This window comes from Dendrobates tinctorius, unplaced genomic scaffold (genome assembly GCF_039654945.1).
Source record: "Dendrobates tinctorius isolate UK_male_01 unplaced genomic scaffold, ASM3965494v1 ptg000208l, whole genome shotgun sequence".
Classification (NCBI taxonomy): domain Eukaryota; kingdom Metazoa; phylum Chordata; class Amphibia; order Anura; family Dendrobatidae; genus Dendrobates; species Dendrobates tinctorius.
In genome coordinates this window covers 4,548,443-4,568,083 of record NW_027361875.1, presented here as the reverse complement: position 1 = coordinate 4,568,083, position 19,641 = coordinate 4,548,443, and the positions used below count along the sequence as shown (strand labels likewise).

At 47.3% G+C, this 19,641-nt stretch overlaps 1 protein-coding gene across 2 annotated transcripts in view; it reads right to left on the bottom strand.

Moving 5' to 3' along the window:
* Positions 1-19,641, bottom strand: part of RAB15 (RAB15, member RAS oncogene family) — a 122,567-nt gene that overhangs the window by 43,425 nt on the left and 59,501 nt on the right. Inside the window, exons 4-5 of one of the 2 annotated variants that reach the window (XM_073554171.1) lie at positions 15,653-15,730; positions 14,719-14,751 (exon numbers count right to left, since the gene is read on the bottom strand). In XM_073554171.1, coding sequence (XP_073410272.1) covers positions 14,719-14,751; positions 15,653-15,730 — 111 coding nt within the window. The remainder of the gene's footprint in view (positions 1-14,718; positions 14,752-15,652; positions 15,731-19,641) is intronic. The other variant, XM_073554172.1, reaches the window with a different exon arrangement.

Genomic DNA, 19,641 nt, shown 5'->3' with positions numbered 1-19,641 from the left:
TTTCGGGGGGTGGAGTCCATATGGGATCGCTGAAGCAGTTGCCTGGGTCCTAGGGTGCATTGATGGGGGGGGGGTCTGGCCTCACTAGATGAGGAGCACAAAGGAGAGAAATAGAGCAATGTAGGATCTTCCTAACTGCCTGAATCCATGTCCAAGGCAAGGAAAGTGTATGCCTCCTGTAGAGGATTGTACTCATTCAGCTGCTCTTGAGGCAGGCACAGGAAGCAGTTTTCATGCAAAGACCAGGCAAGTTTATTTAACTTCTTAAATTGCTCTGTGAGGTAAAACAAAACCAAGCCTTTTCTGGCACAAAGTGAAAATAAATAGTCGTATGGTATTTGGGTCCGCCCGTTCAGGTCAATGCCTTTAGCAACACACACTGAAGGTGAATACGAACTGCAAGTAAATAGTCCATATATACTGTAGTTCTTCCCGTTCAGGTCAGTGTTTTTAGCAACACACACACTGGATGTATCCAACTCCCCAACCACAGACACTGAATGAGAGGCTTGGCCTCCATTTTATCTGCCAAACCACACCCCTGGGGTTGGAATAGGCAAGTGGTCATTCCTACCCATCTCTTATGACTGCTCATAAAATCCGGGCCTGGAATGGCCAAAACTCTCAGCACTATATGTGCTGGAGCATGCTTCCTGCTGGAGCATGCTTCCAAGCTCAGATCATGGCAGCTAATAGCCGCAACCCTCAAGGATTCCTACAGCGGCCATCTTACATACCCTCCCCCTCTGCCCAAAGCCAGGGGCTTGGCACCTTCTGCCCACAAACAGTGGATCCTCGACAGAGCATCAGAATTGCCATGCCGTTTCCCTGGCCTATATTCCACATGGAAGTTAAAATCCTGAAGTGCTAGAAACCACCTGGTCACGCAGGCATTGTTCCCTTTCTTCTTTCTCATCCACATCATTGGGGCATGGTATGACACTAGTCTGAACCTCCTGCCTACGATATAGTACCTAAGAGAGTCCAACGCCCATTTGATGGCTAAACATTCCTTCTCCACTATGTGAAAAAGTTTTTCTCGCAGGATGACAACTTCCGGCTAAGGTATATTATTATTATATTGGGGTGCTCTTCCCTGTTCACCTCGAGATAAGACAGCGCCCAGCCCGTCATATGATGCATCCGTCTGGACCACAAACTCCTTGGAGAAAATCAGGTGCCAACATCACCGGCTGTTTGCACTGGGCCAGCTTCAGTATCTGGAAGGCCATCTCAGCTTCTGGAGACCATTTAGCCATAGCCGACTTTTCCCCTTTAAGGAGGTCTGTCAGAGAAGCAGCTACCATGGCAAAGTTTGGGATAAACCAGCAATAATAGCCTACAATGCCCAGGAACGCCCTGACCTGCTTCTTTGAGAGGGGTGGTGACCAGCCTTGGATTGCCTCACTTTTATCTGGGGCTGTATTTTGCCCCTGCCTACAACATAGCCCAAGTATCGCGCTTCCTCCATTCGCAAGGCACGCTTCTTCGGGTTTATGGAAAACCCCGCTGTTATGATTGAGTCACCGAAGGAGGCAAAAATAGAAATGCTAGCTAAGTCCAGAAAACCAGAGAAGTTGGCAGCTATCGGATTGCAGACCCCTGAACCTATCAACACAACTAGCAGTAGCTGTGGAGGGTCCTACGATGCCCTAGGCCCCTCGATCACAGCCGGAGGACTACATAGCCTAAAGACAGAAAGGGAAATCTAAACTGCCCCAGAGCAGTCCCCAAAGCAAAAGGCAGCCCTCCACATATAATGACGGTGAAGCAAGAAGAAAGAACAAAACACAGACAGAAAGATAGACTGAGCAAAGATGGGGCCCACGCTAGCTTAGATAGGAAAGGACAGGAAGGCTGCTGTCTGCAATCCGTGAAAAACCCTATGAAAATAAGAGCCAACCAACTGACAGTAAAAAGGCCCTGAAGACGCTAGGCGTCAAAAAAGCTATGTCAGTACTCAGGAATATTCTGAAGACAGAGCAACAGGCAAAAGGAGATTCAGCTCACCCCAGCAGGGAATGGCAGAATCCAGAAAAGCAAGGAAAACAAAATACTAATGCAAAAAGGCAAAGCAGAAATCTTAGCTTTAGATGAGCAGGAATCAGACTGGTTTCCTAGAAGTCCACAGAGAAATCACCCACAAGCCAGAAGGGCGTCGGCAGCCTTATATCCAGTCATTAACTCCACTCAGCCAGTCATCATCATCAGCCCCAGGTGTTTGACAATCAGGCTCACTACCTTTCTTCACCAGAAGAGGGAGTTCCTCGGGCCTCAGTAGTGAAGGGGAAAATGAACTCACAAAACCCCGCCTTCCATATAGCATCAAATATTGCCTGGACCTTGCTCAGATGGCTTCCCCAATCATGGTTGGAGATCACAATATCGTCCAGGTAGGCAGCTGCATACCTATTGTGGGGAGCTAGGATCTGGTCCATGGCTCTCTGGAATGTTACTGGAGCGCCCTGCAACTGCAACCTAAATAGCATCCTTGCGAATTGGAAGCATCCATTGGGGGTTGAGAACGCAGTCATTTCTTTGGTGCCTTAGGACATGGGGATTTGCCAATATCCTTTTGTGAGGTCAAAGGTAGTAATGTACCGAGCTGGCTCTAGCCTCAATTAATTCATTGGTCTTAGAAACCTCGTTTAGCTTCTGATAGTCATTGCAAAAATCACCATTCCCCATCTAGTTTCTTCACTAGGACTATTGGACTGGATCAGCCACTCCTGGAGTCCTCGATGATTCCCAGGCTTAGCATCCGCTTCACCTCCTTTCTTCCGAAGGACCTTTCAACCGCTTGGTATCTCTCCACCAGCCTCAATAGGTCATTAGCATTACAGGGATCTCACTGGCCAACCCAGGATTGCACTGACCTTGGTAGGGAGTGTACTTACCTGTCCATGACAACCTTCTCCACCATTTGTGCTGAGGAGGAGGATTTAGGTTGCAACCATTTTTGGACCAGGTGTAGGAGATCGAACATTTGGGACAGGGGAGGTTTGTCACTGCGATATGCACACTCGTGCACCCTGACAGAGTCACTCCTAAGTTTGCCAAGATCTTAGCCTTCAACTTGGCGTATTCTTTTGCGTCCTGCAACACCAAGTTATAATACGCCTTCTGCATTTCACCTGCCAAATATTGCACCAGAGTCTCCGCCCACTGATCAGGAGGCAATTTCTCTCGCTCTGCCACCCTTTTCCAACACCGCCAGGAACGCCTCGACGTCATCACCTGGGGTCATCTTTTGTAATACTCTTCTTACCTTCTTCCTCACGTGAGAGTTATCACGAAGCAGTCACCCTGCCATGGACTGCCTCGGCTAGGAGTTTCATCTGCTTCTGGTGGTGCTGCATCTGCTGCTGCCACTGCTGCTGCCCCATCTGTTGCTGCTAGAGATTAGCCTGCACCAGCTGCTTTATCACAAGCTCCATGTTGTCAGATTTCGGTCATGCAGCCGCTTTTAGCCAGGACATGCGATATCTGTGCGACAGTCACACTGCCCCTTGAGATTTGTTGCCCATATTCTCCACCAATTGTACTCGCTCAGCTGCTCTTGAGGCAGGCACAGAAGGCGGTTTTCATGCAAAGTCCTGGCAAGTTTATTTAACTTCATAAACCACTCCAGGAGGCAAAACAAAACAGCCTTTTCTGCCACAAAGTGAAAACAAACTGAAAACAAATAGTCCGTATGGTATTTCGGGTCCGCCCGCTCAGGTCAGTGCCTTTAGCAACACACACTGAAGGTGAACACGAGCTGCAAGTAAATAGTCTATATAGCACTGTGGTTCCACCTGCTCAGGTCAGTGTCTTTAGCAACACACACTGGAGGTCTCCACACCTCCAGGCACAGACACTGAATGAGAGACTTGGCCTCCATTTTATCTGCCAAACCACACCCCTGGGGTTGGGATAGGTGAGCGGTCATTCCCATCCATCTCTAATGACCGCTTGTAAAATCCGGCCCTGGAATGGCTAAATACTCTCTCAGCAATGTATGTGCTGGAGTATACTTCCGAGCTCACATCACCGCAGCCAACAGCAGTGACTACACATATCTCCCCTCAAGGATTCGTCCGGCGGCCATCTTACACTCCTCTAGTGAATAGTGTCTTCTTGACGAATTGGTCATTTTTATTTTGTTCTTCAAAACACTGGGGATGTGTGTTTAAGTGGCGCTTTTACACGTATAATGTGTGGGGCTTGTGAAGGGTCTTTATTATAAAAAAAAAGGAAAAATTTAGAAGAAACACTTAGAAGAAAAATGAAGAGAAAAATCAGTAGAAAAAAACTTAGTGAACTTTTTTTTTTATTCAAACACTAATGCCCTACCTATATAGTTACTACGCGCTAACTATTCTTTATTTTTTGCAAAGAAAAACAGACGTCACTATCATGTACGCTCCCCTAATGCACTAGCTAAGAAATTACCCCGTGATTTTGGTTTTGCAACAGAAAAAAACACTACCTTCCTACCTATAAATCCACTGTGTACTATTATTTTTTCATTTCTAAAAAGAAAATCAAACGTCACTTACACTAGCTAAAAAAAGAAATATTCCATTGGTGCAGAGTGTGATCCGCAGCGATACTGATCAGAGCGCTGCGGCCAGGGGAAGAGTACAAATGCTCAGTGCAAAACACTGTGGGAAAAAAAAGCTCAAAGTGTGCCAAAAACAATTTGTGGTGGGGGGATTGGGGGTAAAACTTGAACAGGGATTGAAGAACTGCTGCTGCTGCGATAACAGACAAGTCACACAGTGCAGGAGACACAGCACTGACCACCAGGGCCGGCAGACCAGGCAGCTGCCTAGGGCCCCTGCTCCCCCAGGAGCCCCCAGCTAGCGGCACATCACACAGCCGCTATGGGGCCCCTGTGAGGCAGGGGGGCTATACTAGCGTCATAGATGCCGGTAGAGTTCACAGCAATGATGGAGGAGAGCGCATCAGCTGACACTCCCTATCCCATCATTCCCCGCTCAGCCTCAGACACAGCAGGTGCGTGATGAGGTCATCACGCTCTATGTACCAGGCAGGGCAGGGGACAGGAGCCCGAAGCAGCGCGGGCACGAGGAGAAGGTGGAGTGTTTTTTTAATGCAACAGTGACTGTGGGGCCATTCTTGGGGGGGGGGGAATGTGGGCAGTGCTGTATACCATGGGGCTGTGCCGTCTGTATACAATGGGGCAGTGCTGTCTGTATACCATGTGGGGCTGTGTTATATACCATGGGTGGGTACATTATACTCTATGGGGAGGCTGTGTTATATAATATGGGGGGCTACATTATATTCTAATGGGAGGTGGGCTGTATTATAATCTATTTGGGGCTACATTAGATTCTGTGGGGGGCTCTATTTTATTATATTCTATGGGGGGGTGACCGCATCATACTCTATGAGGAGGCCACATTGTATTCTATGGGGGGCTGCATTATATTCTATGTGAGGCTAGACTATATTGTATGGGGGCTTCATTATACTTTATGAGGGGGCTACATTGTATTCTATTGGGGCTTCATTATACTTTATGAGGAGGGCTACATTGTATTCTATGGAGGGCTACATTATACTATATAAGGGGCTGCATTATATTCTATGGAGGGGCTGCATTATACTATATGAGGGGGGCTGCATTATATTCTATGGGAGGGTTAAATTATATTCTGTGGCGAGGTTGCATTATACTCTGTGGGGTAGCTGCATTATGCTCTAAGTGGTGGCTGCATTATACTATAAGAGGGGGTCTGCACTACATTCTATGGGGGTTACATTATATTGTATGGTGGGGCTGCATTATACTCTGGGGTGGCTGCATTATGCTCTATGGGGTGGCTGCATTATACTGTATCAAGGACTATGGAGAATACATTATACTATATGAAGAACTATGGGGTGCATTATACTACGGAAAGTGAATTGTACTACATGGATGACTGGCGGTGTATTATACTATATGGAGCACTATGAGGAGTGTATTATACTATATGGAGGACTGAGCAGTGTATTTTAATATATGGGGAGTGTATTATACTATATGGAGGACTGAGGAGTGTATTATACTATATGGAAGACTATGGGGCACATTATATTATATGGAGGAATATGCAGTGTAAACTGTAGATGTGCTGCTGATAACAGGATACTGTATGGGGACAGATTGACCCATTACTGATCATTCTGTCCCCATCATTCTTTCTCAGCCGGTGGAAAGAGGCCGGGAAACAAGTGTTGAATGATTTCAATATTGTCGATCACACCCATTTAGCGGCTGAAATACAATCAAAATGCTTGTGTGATGTGCAATATGTTAGCATTTGGGGCCCCATTTTAAACTTTGCCTAGGCCCCCACTTTGCCTAAAACCGGCCCTGCTGGCCACCAATTATTTTTTTCTCCCTCTGAGGTAACACAAAGGGGGTATACTCTGAGGGAAAGATGGTGTGCAGAGTGGTGAATGATATTTTAAATTAACCCCTTTGGTGCGGACTGGCTAATAGTTATTGACTAAATCAGCGACAAAGGGGTTAATCAGGAGAGGTGACGTAGTGATCACCCCACCCATATTGACAGCTGTGACTGGTGCCATCTCACACAGCACCAATCACAGCATGTCACATGGCTTTTTTTTTTTTACCTTATTGTTATGTAGAGGAGAACATCGGGCTGTGGGTGCTGACAGGGCACCGAGTCCGGAACTGCTGGGGCCGAACCTACTGTTGCAGGGGGGGGGAGGAATCGAATGGACCCTTAATCTGTGTAGAAGGGGTGTGGCAAGCCAGGGAGGTAAATGGTTTGTGCGGGAAAAGATGGAGGCTCCCGCCAGAGAGAGGAGTCTGAGAACCGGCTCCGGGCTGTGGGGAAAGATAGGCCGTACAGTAGTGATCACGGTCGGGTGCAGCGAGGACTCCCAGATTTCAGAGGGCATGCAAATGGAGGATTGCGGTGGACTACACTCTACTGTAGTATAACAGACTAGGGGCTCAGCGGGTAAGACCAGTGACGACCCACCAGAAATGAGACCGACTTGTTAGACAGGGGAGCCGGAAGAACTCAGCACCGACCTCAGCCAGTTGCCAACCAACCATCTGACTCAGGAAAAAAAAAAAAAAGACAACCGAGTCACGCTAAGTAGAATTAATGTGTAGACTGCCATTTTGAATTAATCTTTCCCTGTTTATCCCTCAGCCTTTACCTGTTTATTTCCTGTTGCTCCCTGAAGGAGGTTACCCCTGTATTGATAAACAGAGTAATTGTTAACCCCTGCTCTATGCTTCTGTGTCACTGCATCCAGATACCTGTGTTACATTTGGTGTAGTTGGCAGAACACAGACGCTGCAGACCAGTCCACCATGAGTACCCCGAGGTCTAGCTTGCCATTGGAGGCCAGGCTTAGCAATTTCCCAAAGTGCACGGGGAGTAATATGATGTTGCGGGACTGGACTGAGAGGGTTAAGAGCATGTTGCGGATGTACCCCATGTCCCCTGCTATGCAGGTTAAGAAAGCGTTAATGACCTTGGATGGTGAGGCCCGGTACTCTTATGCTCCACCCCCCATGAGTAGGATACATTGACAAGGTGGTACAGATCCTAGAAGAAATGCATGGTGATCCCACTAATGTGGGAGAGTTGCGGATGCGATTGTTTCACCGCGTTCAAAGAGAGGGAGAGACTGACTGAGTATATCAATGTGTTGCGGGAGGTACATGCACAAATCACAGAGGGATGGGAGTAAGGCCCCCTGATAGGATATTGAGAGATCAGTTTGTGTTGGGTCTCAGGGACACGCTGCTTAAGCAGACTTTGCAAGAACGCCTGTGCACTAGCCCACATATGACATTCCTAGAAGTAGGGGCAGAGATGCGCGTGAGAGAGCAGAAACAGGGGGTGATGGCCCTAGCATGGATGGTCCAGAGCAATGAAGTACCTACCCCACCCGCAGCCAAGCCGGAGTGGGCCTGAGAGATCTGGAGGGAAATACAAGAAATGCTGAGTGAATGGTCCAGCGTCAGAAGAGCCACTGCTCCGGCCCAAGAACCGTCGAGAGCAGCCCCCTTACCAAGAGATAGGAGTGATGTAGGGTCCTGCCCTTCCATCAGACCCCATCAGGGAGCAAGACCACTTAGAGCAGAAGGGTACCTGACTTGCTATGGATGTGGAAAAACAGGACAATACGCTTGAGGCTGTGTGAGCCGGGTTCGGTCCTTGCCACGGCAGCCGTAAAACTAGTAGGCTCCTTGGCTGGCGGACACAGCCTGAAGCATGAAAAACAAAGGAAAGGAGAAAAGTCCCGAAGGCATCGTTTCTGCAAGCCCTACAGTCCAGGCTGAAGTAAATGGGCGAGCTGTTCACTGCTTGATTGACACTGGGTCGCAGGAGACCACCCTGCTGGAAGCTTACTTCAGACATTTCCAAGAAGTATCACAGCCTGAGTGGGGGCCAGTAATTAGATAGACAGTAGCCAACCAATTGCCCATTCCGGTCGCCGGGGTGGTCTGGATGGAAATCAGAGTGTGCGTAAAGTATGTAGGGTGTAAAGTGGTCGTTTTAGTTGCTGTAAATGTCGGCTGCGTGCCCGTAATGAAGGAAAAGTCTTGGAGGAGGTGATGGTTCCTGCTTCTGTGATACTTACCCTACTTCCCAGCCAGACAGTGCTCACGTTACCAGTAAGAGCTTGTACATCCCGTTAGGGGGTGGAAGTGCAAATAGAGCCAACATCAATGGATCAAGTGCCCCTGTACTGCTCGTAGCCCAGACATTAGCCACAGTCCACAACGGCAACATTGTAGTATGGTGCGTCAACCTGGGGAAAGACAGTCTCGACCCTCCTACCCAAGAGGGAAGTGGCAAAGATCCTGGGAATGCCAGAAAAGGTAATGTGACCCAAAGCAGTACAACAGGCTGTCGTGCAAAAAGATCCCTGGACTTTAGCTATTACAATGACATCAGAACCCCGCCTGGCAGCAGAAAGGTGGGACGTAGGATCTTAGAGCAGATGTGGGCTGAACTGACACGGCTATCACCCCAGTAGGTGCAGAAAGTGGAAGATGTGCTAGAGCATTATCAAGAGGTCTTTGCCCACCATGAAGATGACTTTGGTTGCATGCAGACCATCGCCCATGAAATCCCTATGGGGTGTGCCGCGCCAGTTAGGGAAAGATACAGACAGATACCTCTCCATAGGTGAGTGAGGGAGATGTTAGCTCACATGTTGAAGAGTGGAGTGATACGAGAAAGTCAGAGTCCATTTAAGGCTCCCATTGTACTGGTTGGAAAAAAAGATGGACCTCACGGCTGTGAATGCCTGTACGGTGAAGGACTCCTATCTGTTGCCAAGAATTGAGGAGTCCCTATCTGCTTTGGCACAGGCAAGGTACTTTTCTTCCCTTGATCTGGCCAGCGGGTACTGGCAGGTGCCCATGGAGGAACATGACTGGCCAAAGACGGCGTTTGTATTGCCCATGGGACTATTCGAGTTCAACCGTATGCCCTTTTGCCTGACTAAACCTCCTGGGACGTTCCAGCGCTTGATGGAGAGATACCTGGGGGAATTGAATTTTGAGGCCACACTGATCTAACTTGATGTTATCGTCTACGTGCCCACCTTTGAAGAACATTTCCAGCGCTGGAACAAGCGCTAAGTCGGTTACAGATCCACAGTCTGAAGGTGAAGCCACAAAAATGTCATCTCTTTCACAAACAGATTGAATATTTGGGGCATGTTGTGTCTGGTGAAGGAGTAAGACCTGCACGTGAGAAGGTGCTGGCTGTGCAAGAGTGGCCCACCCCCACAATGGTTAAAGACGTTCAGGCCTTTCTGGGACTTACCGGGTACTACTGAAGACTTGTGAAAAATTTCACCTGCATAGCCAACTCATTGCTGGAGCTGCTAAAGAGTACTGGCCGGCTTGAGGAACCGAATCATTCAGTGGGGAAGCCGTCAAGAAGAAGCTTTCCGAGCTTTGAAAATGGCCCTGACGGAGGCACCAATACTTGACTATGCAGATTTTCATAGCACTTCATCCTCCATACTGATGGAAGTTTACATGGTCTAGGGGCAGTCCTGTCACAAATGCCAGGGGAGAAATAACGAGTAATAGCCTACGCGAGCCAGTCTCTTCAGGACTTGGAACGGAACCCAGACAATTGTAGCTCTTTCAAGCTGGAACTGCTGGCACTGGTGTAGGTAAAGACAGAGATATTTGAGAAGTACCTGTCCGGGTTGGAAGTCCTAGTGCAGATGGACAATAATCCCCTCGCCCACCTGGAAAATGAAAAATTGGAGTCTTTGAACAATGATCGGTGGCCTACATGGTGAAATATCGGTACAAGATTGTCTACCAATTGTCAGCCATCTTAACGGTCACCGCACAATGACTGGAAATAGCTGCACCGTATGGGGGGGGCTTCTTGATTTTTCCCAATGGTTGATGTCGATGTTGAAGGGGATAAATGGACAGGGCAGTTCTAATTTCAACACCTGATACTTTTGCTTAACAGCGATAAGTCACTGCAAAGGAGTCTAGTAGCGGCTTTCACCACTCTGGACAAGGAAAATTCATATATGCTCTGGTGAGCCGTATGCTCAGGTATACAGGGAAGTCGGAAGAGATAGCGGACTGTTGAATCCACGATCAGCCGGCAGCTACTTTATTTTCATGGCCAGCTTAACCCCTTCATGATATGATGATTTTCAGTTTTTGTTTTTTTACCCTTCTTCAAACAGCCATAAGTTTTTTATTTTTTCCGTGCACATAGCAGTATGAGGGTTTGTTTTTTGAAGGACAATTTGTACATTTGAATGGCACCATTCATTCTACCAGATAGTGTAAAAATGGAAAAAAAAGTTCCAAGTGTGTTGAAATTACAAAGAAATAGTGCAATTTTTTTTATTTTTTTTTATTATTTACAGTGTTCACTATATGGTAAAACTGACCTTGCAACAGAATTCTCCAGGTCAGTACAAGTACGCAGATACCAAACGTGTATAGTTTGTATTTTAAGTGGTGACAAACTTGGAAATTTGTACATAAATAAAAAATAAAAAAAATTGCTTTTGATGCCATTTTCTGAGATCTGTAACATTTTCAATTTTCAGGATGTGGTGGCCTGTGAAAGCTTTGCGCCCTGACTTGACATTTTTACTGATACCATGATAAGGTAGATAAAATGTTTTGATCACCTGTTATTGCAATGTTGCGGTGGCCAGAAAAAAAACATTTTATAATTTAGATTTTTTTTTTCCTCGTTACGCTGTTTTCCATCTGATTAATTAACCATCTGATAGTTTTAACTTTTACGAATGCATTGATACCAAATGTGTATTTTTTATGGGGCAAAAGGGGCAATTTGAATTTTTGTTTGTTTGTATATTTAAAAAAAAAAAAATTGCACTTGTTAGAACCCTTTGGAGACTTGAAGCTACGATTTGATCACTGCGACCATACATAGCGACGTACAGGTGCAGAGAAGATGTAAAACTTAAATTTCTCCATTGTGCGAGTTGGCGTATATCAGACTGCACTCTGATGACATTTGAGTGCAATCCAATGTTTTGTAAACACCCACAGACTTGTATGGGTGCGTGCCGTCCAATATACGCTGCCATTCACAGCATACAGCAATTTTCTTTTCTCATGCCAACTCGGCAGGAGATAGAAAAAGAAACAACAACAACATTAGTTGGCACTGCTGCATAGTATAACAGTGGAGCGAGCGCTATCCGATGAAAGATCGGATAGCAATCGTCCGATTGACATGTTGGCTGCTTGCCAGTGTGAGCAAACTAAAGGCCCCGTCACACACGCTAGCGAGATCGCTGATTTTGTGACGCCACAGCGATCTCACCAGCGAGATCGCTGTGTCTAACAGGGATCAGCGACCGCCCCCCTGCCGGTTATTGCTGATCGTGCGATCGCTGGTCTCCCGCTGGCCAGCGCGCATCGCTGCGTATGGCAGCGAGAGACCAGCGATCAGCAATGCTGGTTTCTAACATAAACATTGAGTATCCAGGGGCCGCGATTCCTGGATACCCGCTGTTTACCTTGGAAACCGGCGTACATGCTGGATTCCAAGGTAAACAGCGGGTATCCAGGAGTCGCGCGGCTCTTAGATACCCAATGTTTACCTTGGAAACCAGTGTAGCTGGTCCCAACGATGTTTACATTAGAAACCAGCGTCGCTGGTCCTAACAGTGTCCCAGCGATCCCATCACGTCGGATCATTGGTGGGATAACTGGGACATCGTTATGTGTAACGGGGGCTTTAGGCTGAGTTCACACGTGGCGTTTTTTTCGCGTTTCCGCGGCGGTTTTAACCGCGCGATTTTGCCGCGAAAAATAAGCATCCCATGCATTCCTATGGGATTCCGCAATGCTGTGCTAATGCTGTGGTTTTTACCGCGGCGGAATCGCTTCGCGGTAAAAACCGCAGCATGCTCATTAATTTGCGGAATCGCGGCGATCCCGCACCCATAGGAATGCATTGTTCCGCTTATTTCCCGCATGTGGCTGTGCACACCATGCGGAAAGTAAGCAGAACAATTGCGGATGGTACCCACGGTCCGGAGGAGAGGAGACTGTCCTCCGGGCTTTGGGTACCATATTCCTGTAAAAAATAGAATAAAAAATAAAAAATATTGTTATTCTCACCCTCCGACGTCCCGCGCAGTCTTCCCGCTTCTCTCCACGCTCCCGTTCCCAGTAGTCCTTTGCGAAAATGCCCGCGATGGCATCAGTTCTCGCGGGATCGCGAAGTCTCACGATCATTCGCGCGACGTCATCGCGAATTACCGCGAGACGTCGCAATCCCGCGAGAACTGACGTCATCGTGGGCATTTTCGCAAAGGACTACTGGGAACGGATGCGCGGGACGTCGGAGGGTAAGAATAACACAGTTTTTTATTTTTTTTTACATTTTATCTTTTACTACTGATGCTGCATAGGCGGCCTCAATAGTAAAAAGTTGGTCACACTCGTCAAACACTATGTTTGACGAGTGTGACCAATCTGTCAATCAGTTCTCCCAGCGATGCTACAGATCGCTTGGAAAACGCTAGCATTTTGCAAGCTAAATACGCTTGCAAAATGCTAGTTTTTCCGCGGGAAAATCGCGGGAATTTAAAATGCGATTTTCCCGCGGACTGGAATTCTCGCGGTAATTTCCGCGAGAGTTCCGGTACGTGTGCACTTAGCCTTACTCTTCCACCCTCCTCTCTCCATAGAATTAAAAAAACACCAACTGTCTCCTATCTCAGTAATGGGAAGATTTGTCTTCATTGAAAGAAGATTTCACTAATTTTACCCATGAATTGAGAATGATCAGTCCAGGAAGAGATAGAAGCAGATTAGTCTGATAAAATGTATTATAAAGTTGCTTATTTTAATTGATTTACAGAAAAAAAAAAAAAAAAAAAAACTAAAATGACGATTATTCTTTAAGTGCATGCTGCAGGTTTCATCAATAGAAAGTCTGTCGTCTATAGGGTATGTTCCCACGGTCAGGAATGGCTCACTATTTGCTCAGGATTTGACGCAGGTGAAATCTGCATCTGAGATCACTGGCAAGTCACCTGCGTTTTTTATGCTTTTTTCACATGCGTTTTTTCATTGCATGCTTTTTTTGTCACTTCAAATAAAGCCAATTGAATGTTGGCTTCTGAAATAGAAAAAAAGAAAAAGTGATTTCCTGTTTGCAGATACAGTATATTGGGGTATGTTCCCACAGTCAGTAAACGCTGGGGGGTTGGACGCTGCGTACATCCGTAATGTCCAAACTGCAGAATCCAGCTGTTAAAGCATAGTGGATGGGATTTCAATAAATCCCATACCCACTATGTGCGCACCGATGCCCGTGGCTCACCCGCGGAGACGGACAGCATGTCACTTTATGTAATGGAGATGATCCCGTCTCCACTGCGTAAATTATACATACACTTTCATTAGATACGGTAAAACCGCATTATCTTCCTACTCACATGTGTATTAAGTGCGGGAACGCAGCTTACTACGCATGTGTACCAATTTACAAATTGGTGAATCTTGTGATATAGCCGGAAGTACACAACACAGGAAGGGGTTCTCTCCTTTTTAATAAATAATTTAAAAAAAAAATAAAAAAATAGCGTTTGGTCACCCTATATTTTTTTTAACCAGCCAGAGTAAAGCAGACTACTGGGGCTGGTATTTTAGGCTGGTAAGGATTCAATATCCATGAACCTTACCAGCCTGATAATACCAGGCCACAGCAGTCGGCTTACCTCAGATGGTTAACAAAAATAGTGGGATCCACTCCAAAAAAAAAAAATGGCGTAGGGTCCCCCTATTTTTGAAACCAGCCAAGGAAAAAGCAGACAGCTGCGGCCTGGTATTCTCAGGCTGCCGAGGCCAATGGATTTTGGCCCTCAGCAGCCTAAAAATAGCAGCCCGCAGCCGCCCCACAATTGGCACATCCAAAGATGCGCCAACAGTGGCACTTTACCCGGCTCTTCCCACTTTTCCTGTAGTGGTGGCAAATGGGGTAATATTTTGGGGGTTGATGTCACCTTTGTATTGTCCGGTGACATCAAGCCCACGGCTTAGAAATGGAGAGGAGTCTATGAGACACCTATCCATTACTAATCCTACAGTTACATGGTAAATAAAGACGCAGCCAGAATAAAGTCCTGTAATTGAGATAATGACACAGACTCCTTTAAAAATCTTAATTAAACCATACTTACTGCATCGCCTAATCCACGAAAGCCCTCGATCTCCTGTAAGAGAAATAAATTAAAAAAGCAACAGTATACCATACCTGTTCGCCAAGAAGACATACATATTGTCTCACGACAAGTCCAGCTCTGCTACATCTGAATGCCTTTGCCTGAAAGGTGGCATTATGCCAACATCCAGCCTGATATTCAGATACAGCGGAGCTTGTAGCTGACCACCGGAGATAACTCTGTCTCTGCCGGTCACCTGCACTGCAGTTCTCACGATCAGCTGACCATGAGAACTTGGCAAGTGACCAGAGATAACCTTGTCTCTGGTGGTCACGTGCACAGCAGTTCTCGCGATCAGCTCAGCTCATCACGAGAACTGCAGTGGACGCGAACTTCCGGCTATGGCACTAGGTACAGCTTTATTTAAATTAGTTGACATGCGTATTAAGCTGATTTCCCGCACTTAATACGCATTTGACTAAAGATAATGTGGTTTTACGGCATGTAATGATAGTCTATTGGAAATTTACACTGAGCATCTCCGCAACCTAAATAGACATGCTGCGGTCTGGAAAGACGCACCGCATGTCCGTTTACGCAGGGATGCCGCGGGTGTTTCCGAACACACAGTGGAGATGAAATGTCTTGAAATCCCATCCATTATGCTGTAACATCTGTGGTTACTGACCGTGGGAACATACAGCATAAGTATTCTGAGTGACACTTCACTTGCTGCTGGGAATATGCGGGGTGGAAATTACAGATCTGATATCCACAGCATGTTGATTTATGCTACAGAAATCACCATGCATTTTACACTTGCAGAGTTTGCTGAAAATTTCGTGCTAAGGAATTTATGAGCCATGTGAACAGACCCGTACAGTAATTTTAAGATATTGCATTTTTAAGATTTAGAATGTTACGACAGAAATAAGCGTTAAAATAGACGTACCTCATCTACATCGCTGGCCCACTTCATTATATGCTGATAGGAGCGTTCGCTTGTGATGTCATATACTAGAAATATACCCTTTGGAAATAAAAAAAAAAAAAAAACAACTGAAATGCAAAAAAATGTATTAATACAATATTCCAAATACAAGTTTTAGCTTGTATGAATGTTTTATGTTATGATGTGGGGGCTGCTGATAATACCGTGAAATACTAATACTTGGTATAAGGTCTGACTGCAGGGACCCCCACCGATTATTAGAATGCAGGGGCTGCAGTGCTTACCTAGCACTGCATCAGTGGTGACCTCAGACAGAAGGCCACTGTGCGAAAAAATAAAAAAGTACATTGGCCCTTAGGGGTCTAGTAGCTCAGTACAATGCACTAGTCCACCGACTTTGAAGGTGGATGTGGCGCCTCTACCTCCTGGGTCCTTCTGTGGCTGCACTGCATTCTCCTGGCCTCTGACTTTACAGGAACTGCAGCACAGCTGCATTCAGTATAGACCCCCACACTTATCAGAAAGCAATGACGTCCTAGCGATAAGCCATCACTTTCTGAGATTTGAAAACCCATTTAAAGGGGTTGTCCAGCAAGTGGACTGCCCTTTGATTTTTTTATTTTTTTTTAAACCCTAAAAAAAAGACAAAAAAAAAACAAAAACATTCACCTCCCAAACAGTCATCGTTCCAGCAAAGTCTGCCGACAATTGAAGGACAGTTACGTCATGTGAACAACCACTGATGGGCTGCATTTATTATAAAACAAATGTATACTTTATTAGGTTTCCTTGCATATGTAACATTGCAGTAATATGTCGTAATAGTCACAATGCTTTTGTTTCTGCCTTTTAAACAACGAAATTCATCCAATAGATTTTCTAACCTTAGGACCAATCAGCCACGTTGGGCATTAAGGGTTAAACCAGTGCAGGCAGCAGAGGCTTGTAAGAGACACACAGGAACTCATTGCATTTTTATCGGCCATAAGACCTGTTTCACACATCAGTTTTTTACCATCAGTCAAGATCCGCCAATTTTTTTAAAAAAGGGATCCGCCAAAAAAGGGGCGGATCCGTTTTTTTCACCCATAGACTTACATTATTGGCTGATCTTGACTGATGGTCGTTCGTCACACCCGGTTTTGTACGGATCCGCCAAGATTTTAGCGGCTCCCGGGCGGATGAAACGGACGGTCCGTTAATTTCACCATTAACCCTTCCGGGAGCCGATAAAATCTCTCTCTCTCCTCACCGCTCCCGCGACATCTCTGTGCCCGACATCACCGCTCCCGCAACATCTCCATGCCGTCCCCGCTCCCGCGAGATCTCCGTGCCCGCGACCTCACTGCTCCCGCGAGATCTCCGTGCCCGCGACCTCACCGCTCCCGCGAGATCTCCGTGCCCGCGACCTCACTGCTCCCACGAGATCTCCGTGCCCGCAACCTCACTGCTCCCACGAGATCTCCGTGCCCGCTCGACAAGCAGATACCCGCTCTCTTCTTTCGGCTCCCGGATACCGCTACATTGCCGGTATGAGGTTTTGTTTTTTTTTTCCCCCAGGCGCGGTTCCTTTAACAGTGGATCCCAGTGCACCAACGGACCAGTGGCTCCCGTTGGTGTTTCGTCGCCCGCGGATCCTTTTTCCGCCATGTTGGCGGATTTCAACTGACCTCAAAAACTGATGTGTGAAACAGGCCTAAGGCTACTTTCACACATCCGGTGTGTGGGGTCCGGCGGCGTGCGGCGAAAAGCCGGGCCGCCGGATCTGGCCTGCAGCCGTGACACCGGATGTGTGTGCGGCGAGAGATACAGCTCGGACATTATTTAAAGGAGTCGCAGGACGAGGTGGACAGAGGCAGCCGATGAGAGACAGCTGCTGAAAGGGAGGTGAGGGGAGGGGAGGAGAGGATAGGAGAGGGGAGGGGAGGGGAGGGGAGAGGGGGTTGGAGAGAGACATGGGGGGTTAACACTTAGTGTCCAGGCGAGAGAATCTCTCTCTCTTGCCGGGCACTTGTGGGGTTAACCCCACAGAGAGATCTCTCTCTCTCACCCAGACACTGAGTGTTAACCCCACAAGTGCCCGGCGAGAGAGATCTCTCACAAGTGTCCGGGTGACAGAGAGAGATATCTCTCTCTCTCGCTGGGCACTTGTGGGGTTAACATTCACAGAGTCCGGGCATGCGCTGTGGAAAAAGCCGGTCCGGCGCTGACAAAAAACGTTGCAGGGAACGTTTTTGCAGATGCCGGACGGCTAATTTATGCCGTGTCCGGCAACAACCGGACACGACGCATAACCATCCGGCACGATGCGGCGACCATGAAAGCTTATGGGACAAAACCGGATCCGGTTATTAAAAATTTCGCCGCATCGTGCCGGATTACAAAAACCGGATGTGTGAAAGAGGCCTAACAAGTGGTAACATTTATGTACAGCATACCCCATTAAATTAATGGTAATAAATGAAGAATGGGTTAGGCATCATTAAATTACTAATTACAAACTACTGCATACCATTTCTATTAATGAGTGAACACAAAATTTCAGGATAATCCGCAAGTGGATAAAGTAAAATTTATACTAGAATGTTTCATGTACCAGTAACCAAAATACATGTTTTTCTAAAGGTGTACTGGTAAATATGTAAAAGAGCGTTTAAAGGTTTAGCCAGCTCTGCCAAAACAGGAGGAGGTAGGGCTCATGCCGTACATGGGGGAGGCTGTGTAAGGCTCATACCATATACGGGGGGAGGCTGTGTGAGGCTCATGCCGCATATGTAGTAGGCTGTGTGAGGCTCATGCTGTATATACAGTAAGGGGCTGCGGGGGGTGTCAGCATACTTATTTCTGCTCAATATTAAGTGATACAATTACTATATTAATATTGAGAAGAATTAATGTCAAGCTATTGGTTCGGCCCACCAACAGTCATGGACTCATGTGGCCCCTTGGGAAAATTAATTGCCCACCCCTGCTATATATGCATTACGACTGTCATTGTGTTTCTTAGGCCTGTTTCACACTTACGTTTCTGCAGTCAGTTGCCAGCCGCCAAAAAGGCGGAGAACGGATCCGTGACCATTGAAATCCCAACGGGAGCCACCGGACCGTTGGTGTGATGGGATCCGCCAATCTAGGAGCGTTAAAGGAATCGCGGTCCTGTAAAAAATTTTTACCGGCGATGTAGCGAGGCCGCGAGAAGAGAGCGGAGCACTCGCGGGCATGATCCAGCGATCGCGATTTGGATGTAGATCGTGGCCAAGATACGGAGCGCGATCGCGCGTGAGTTGGAGCTCAATCCTGCCCGATCATCGCGGGAGTTGGAGCGCGATCCCACCGGAGCATCGCGGGAGTTGGAGCGCGATCCCACCGGAGCATCGCGGGAGTTGGAGCGCGATCCCGCCGGAGCATCGCGGGAGTTGGAGCGCTATCCCGCCGGAGCATCGCGGGAGTTGGAGCGCTATCCCGCCGGAGCATCGCGGGAGTTGGAGCGCAATCCCGCCAGAGCATCGCGGGAGTTGGAGCGCAATCCCGCCAGAGCATCGCAGGAGTAGGAGCGCAATCCCGCCAGAGCATCGCGGGAGTTGGAGCGCAATCCCGCCGGAGCATCGCGGGAGTTGGAGCGCAATCCCGCCCGATCATCGTGGGAGTTGGAGCGCAATCCCGCCCGATCATTTCGGGAGTTGGAGCACAATCCCGCCCAACTCACGCAATCATGATTATCGCGAGGGAGAGATTATAGCGGCTCTCGGGCGGGCGGTAGTTAAGGGTTAAAATGCTTCCCGGAGAGAAAATAGCGGACCATCACTGCAAAAAAACGCTGAAATCTTGGTGGATCCGTACAATAACGGGTGTGACGGACGACTGTCAGTCAGGATGCGCCAATAATGTAAGTCTATGGGTGTAAAAAAACGGATCCGCCCCTTTTTTGGCAGATCCGTTTTTAAAAAAAAAAAATTGGCGGATCTTGACTAATGGGAAAAAATTGATGT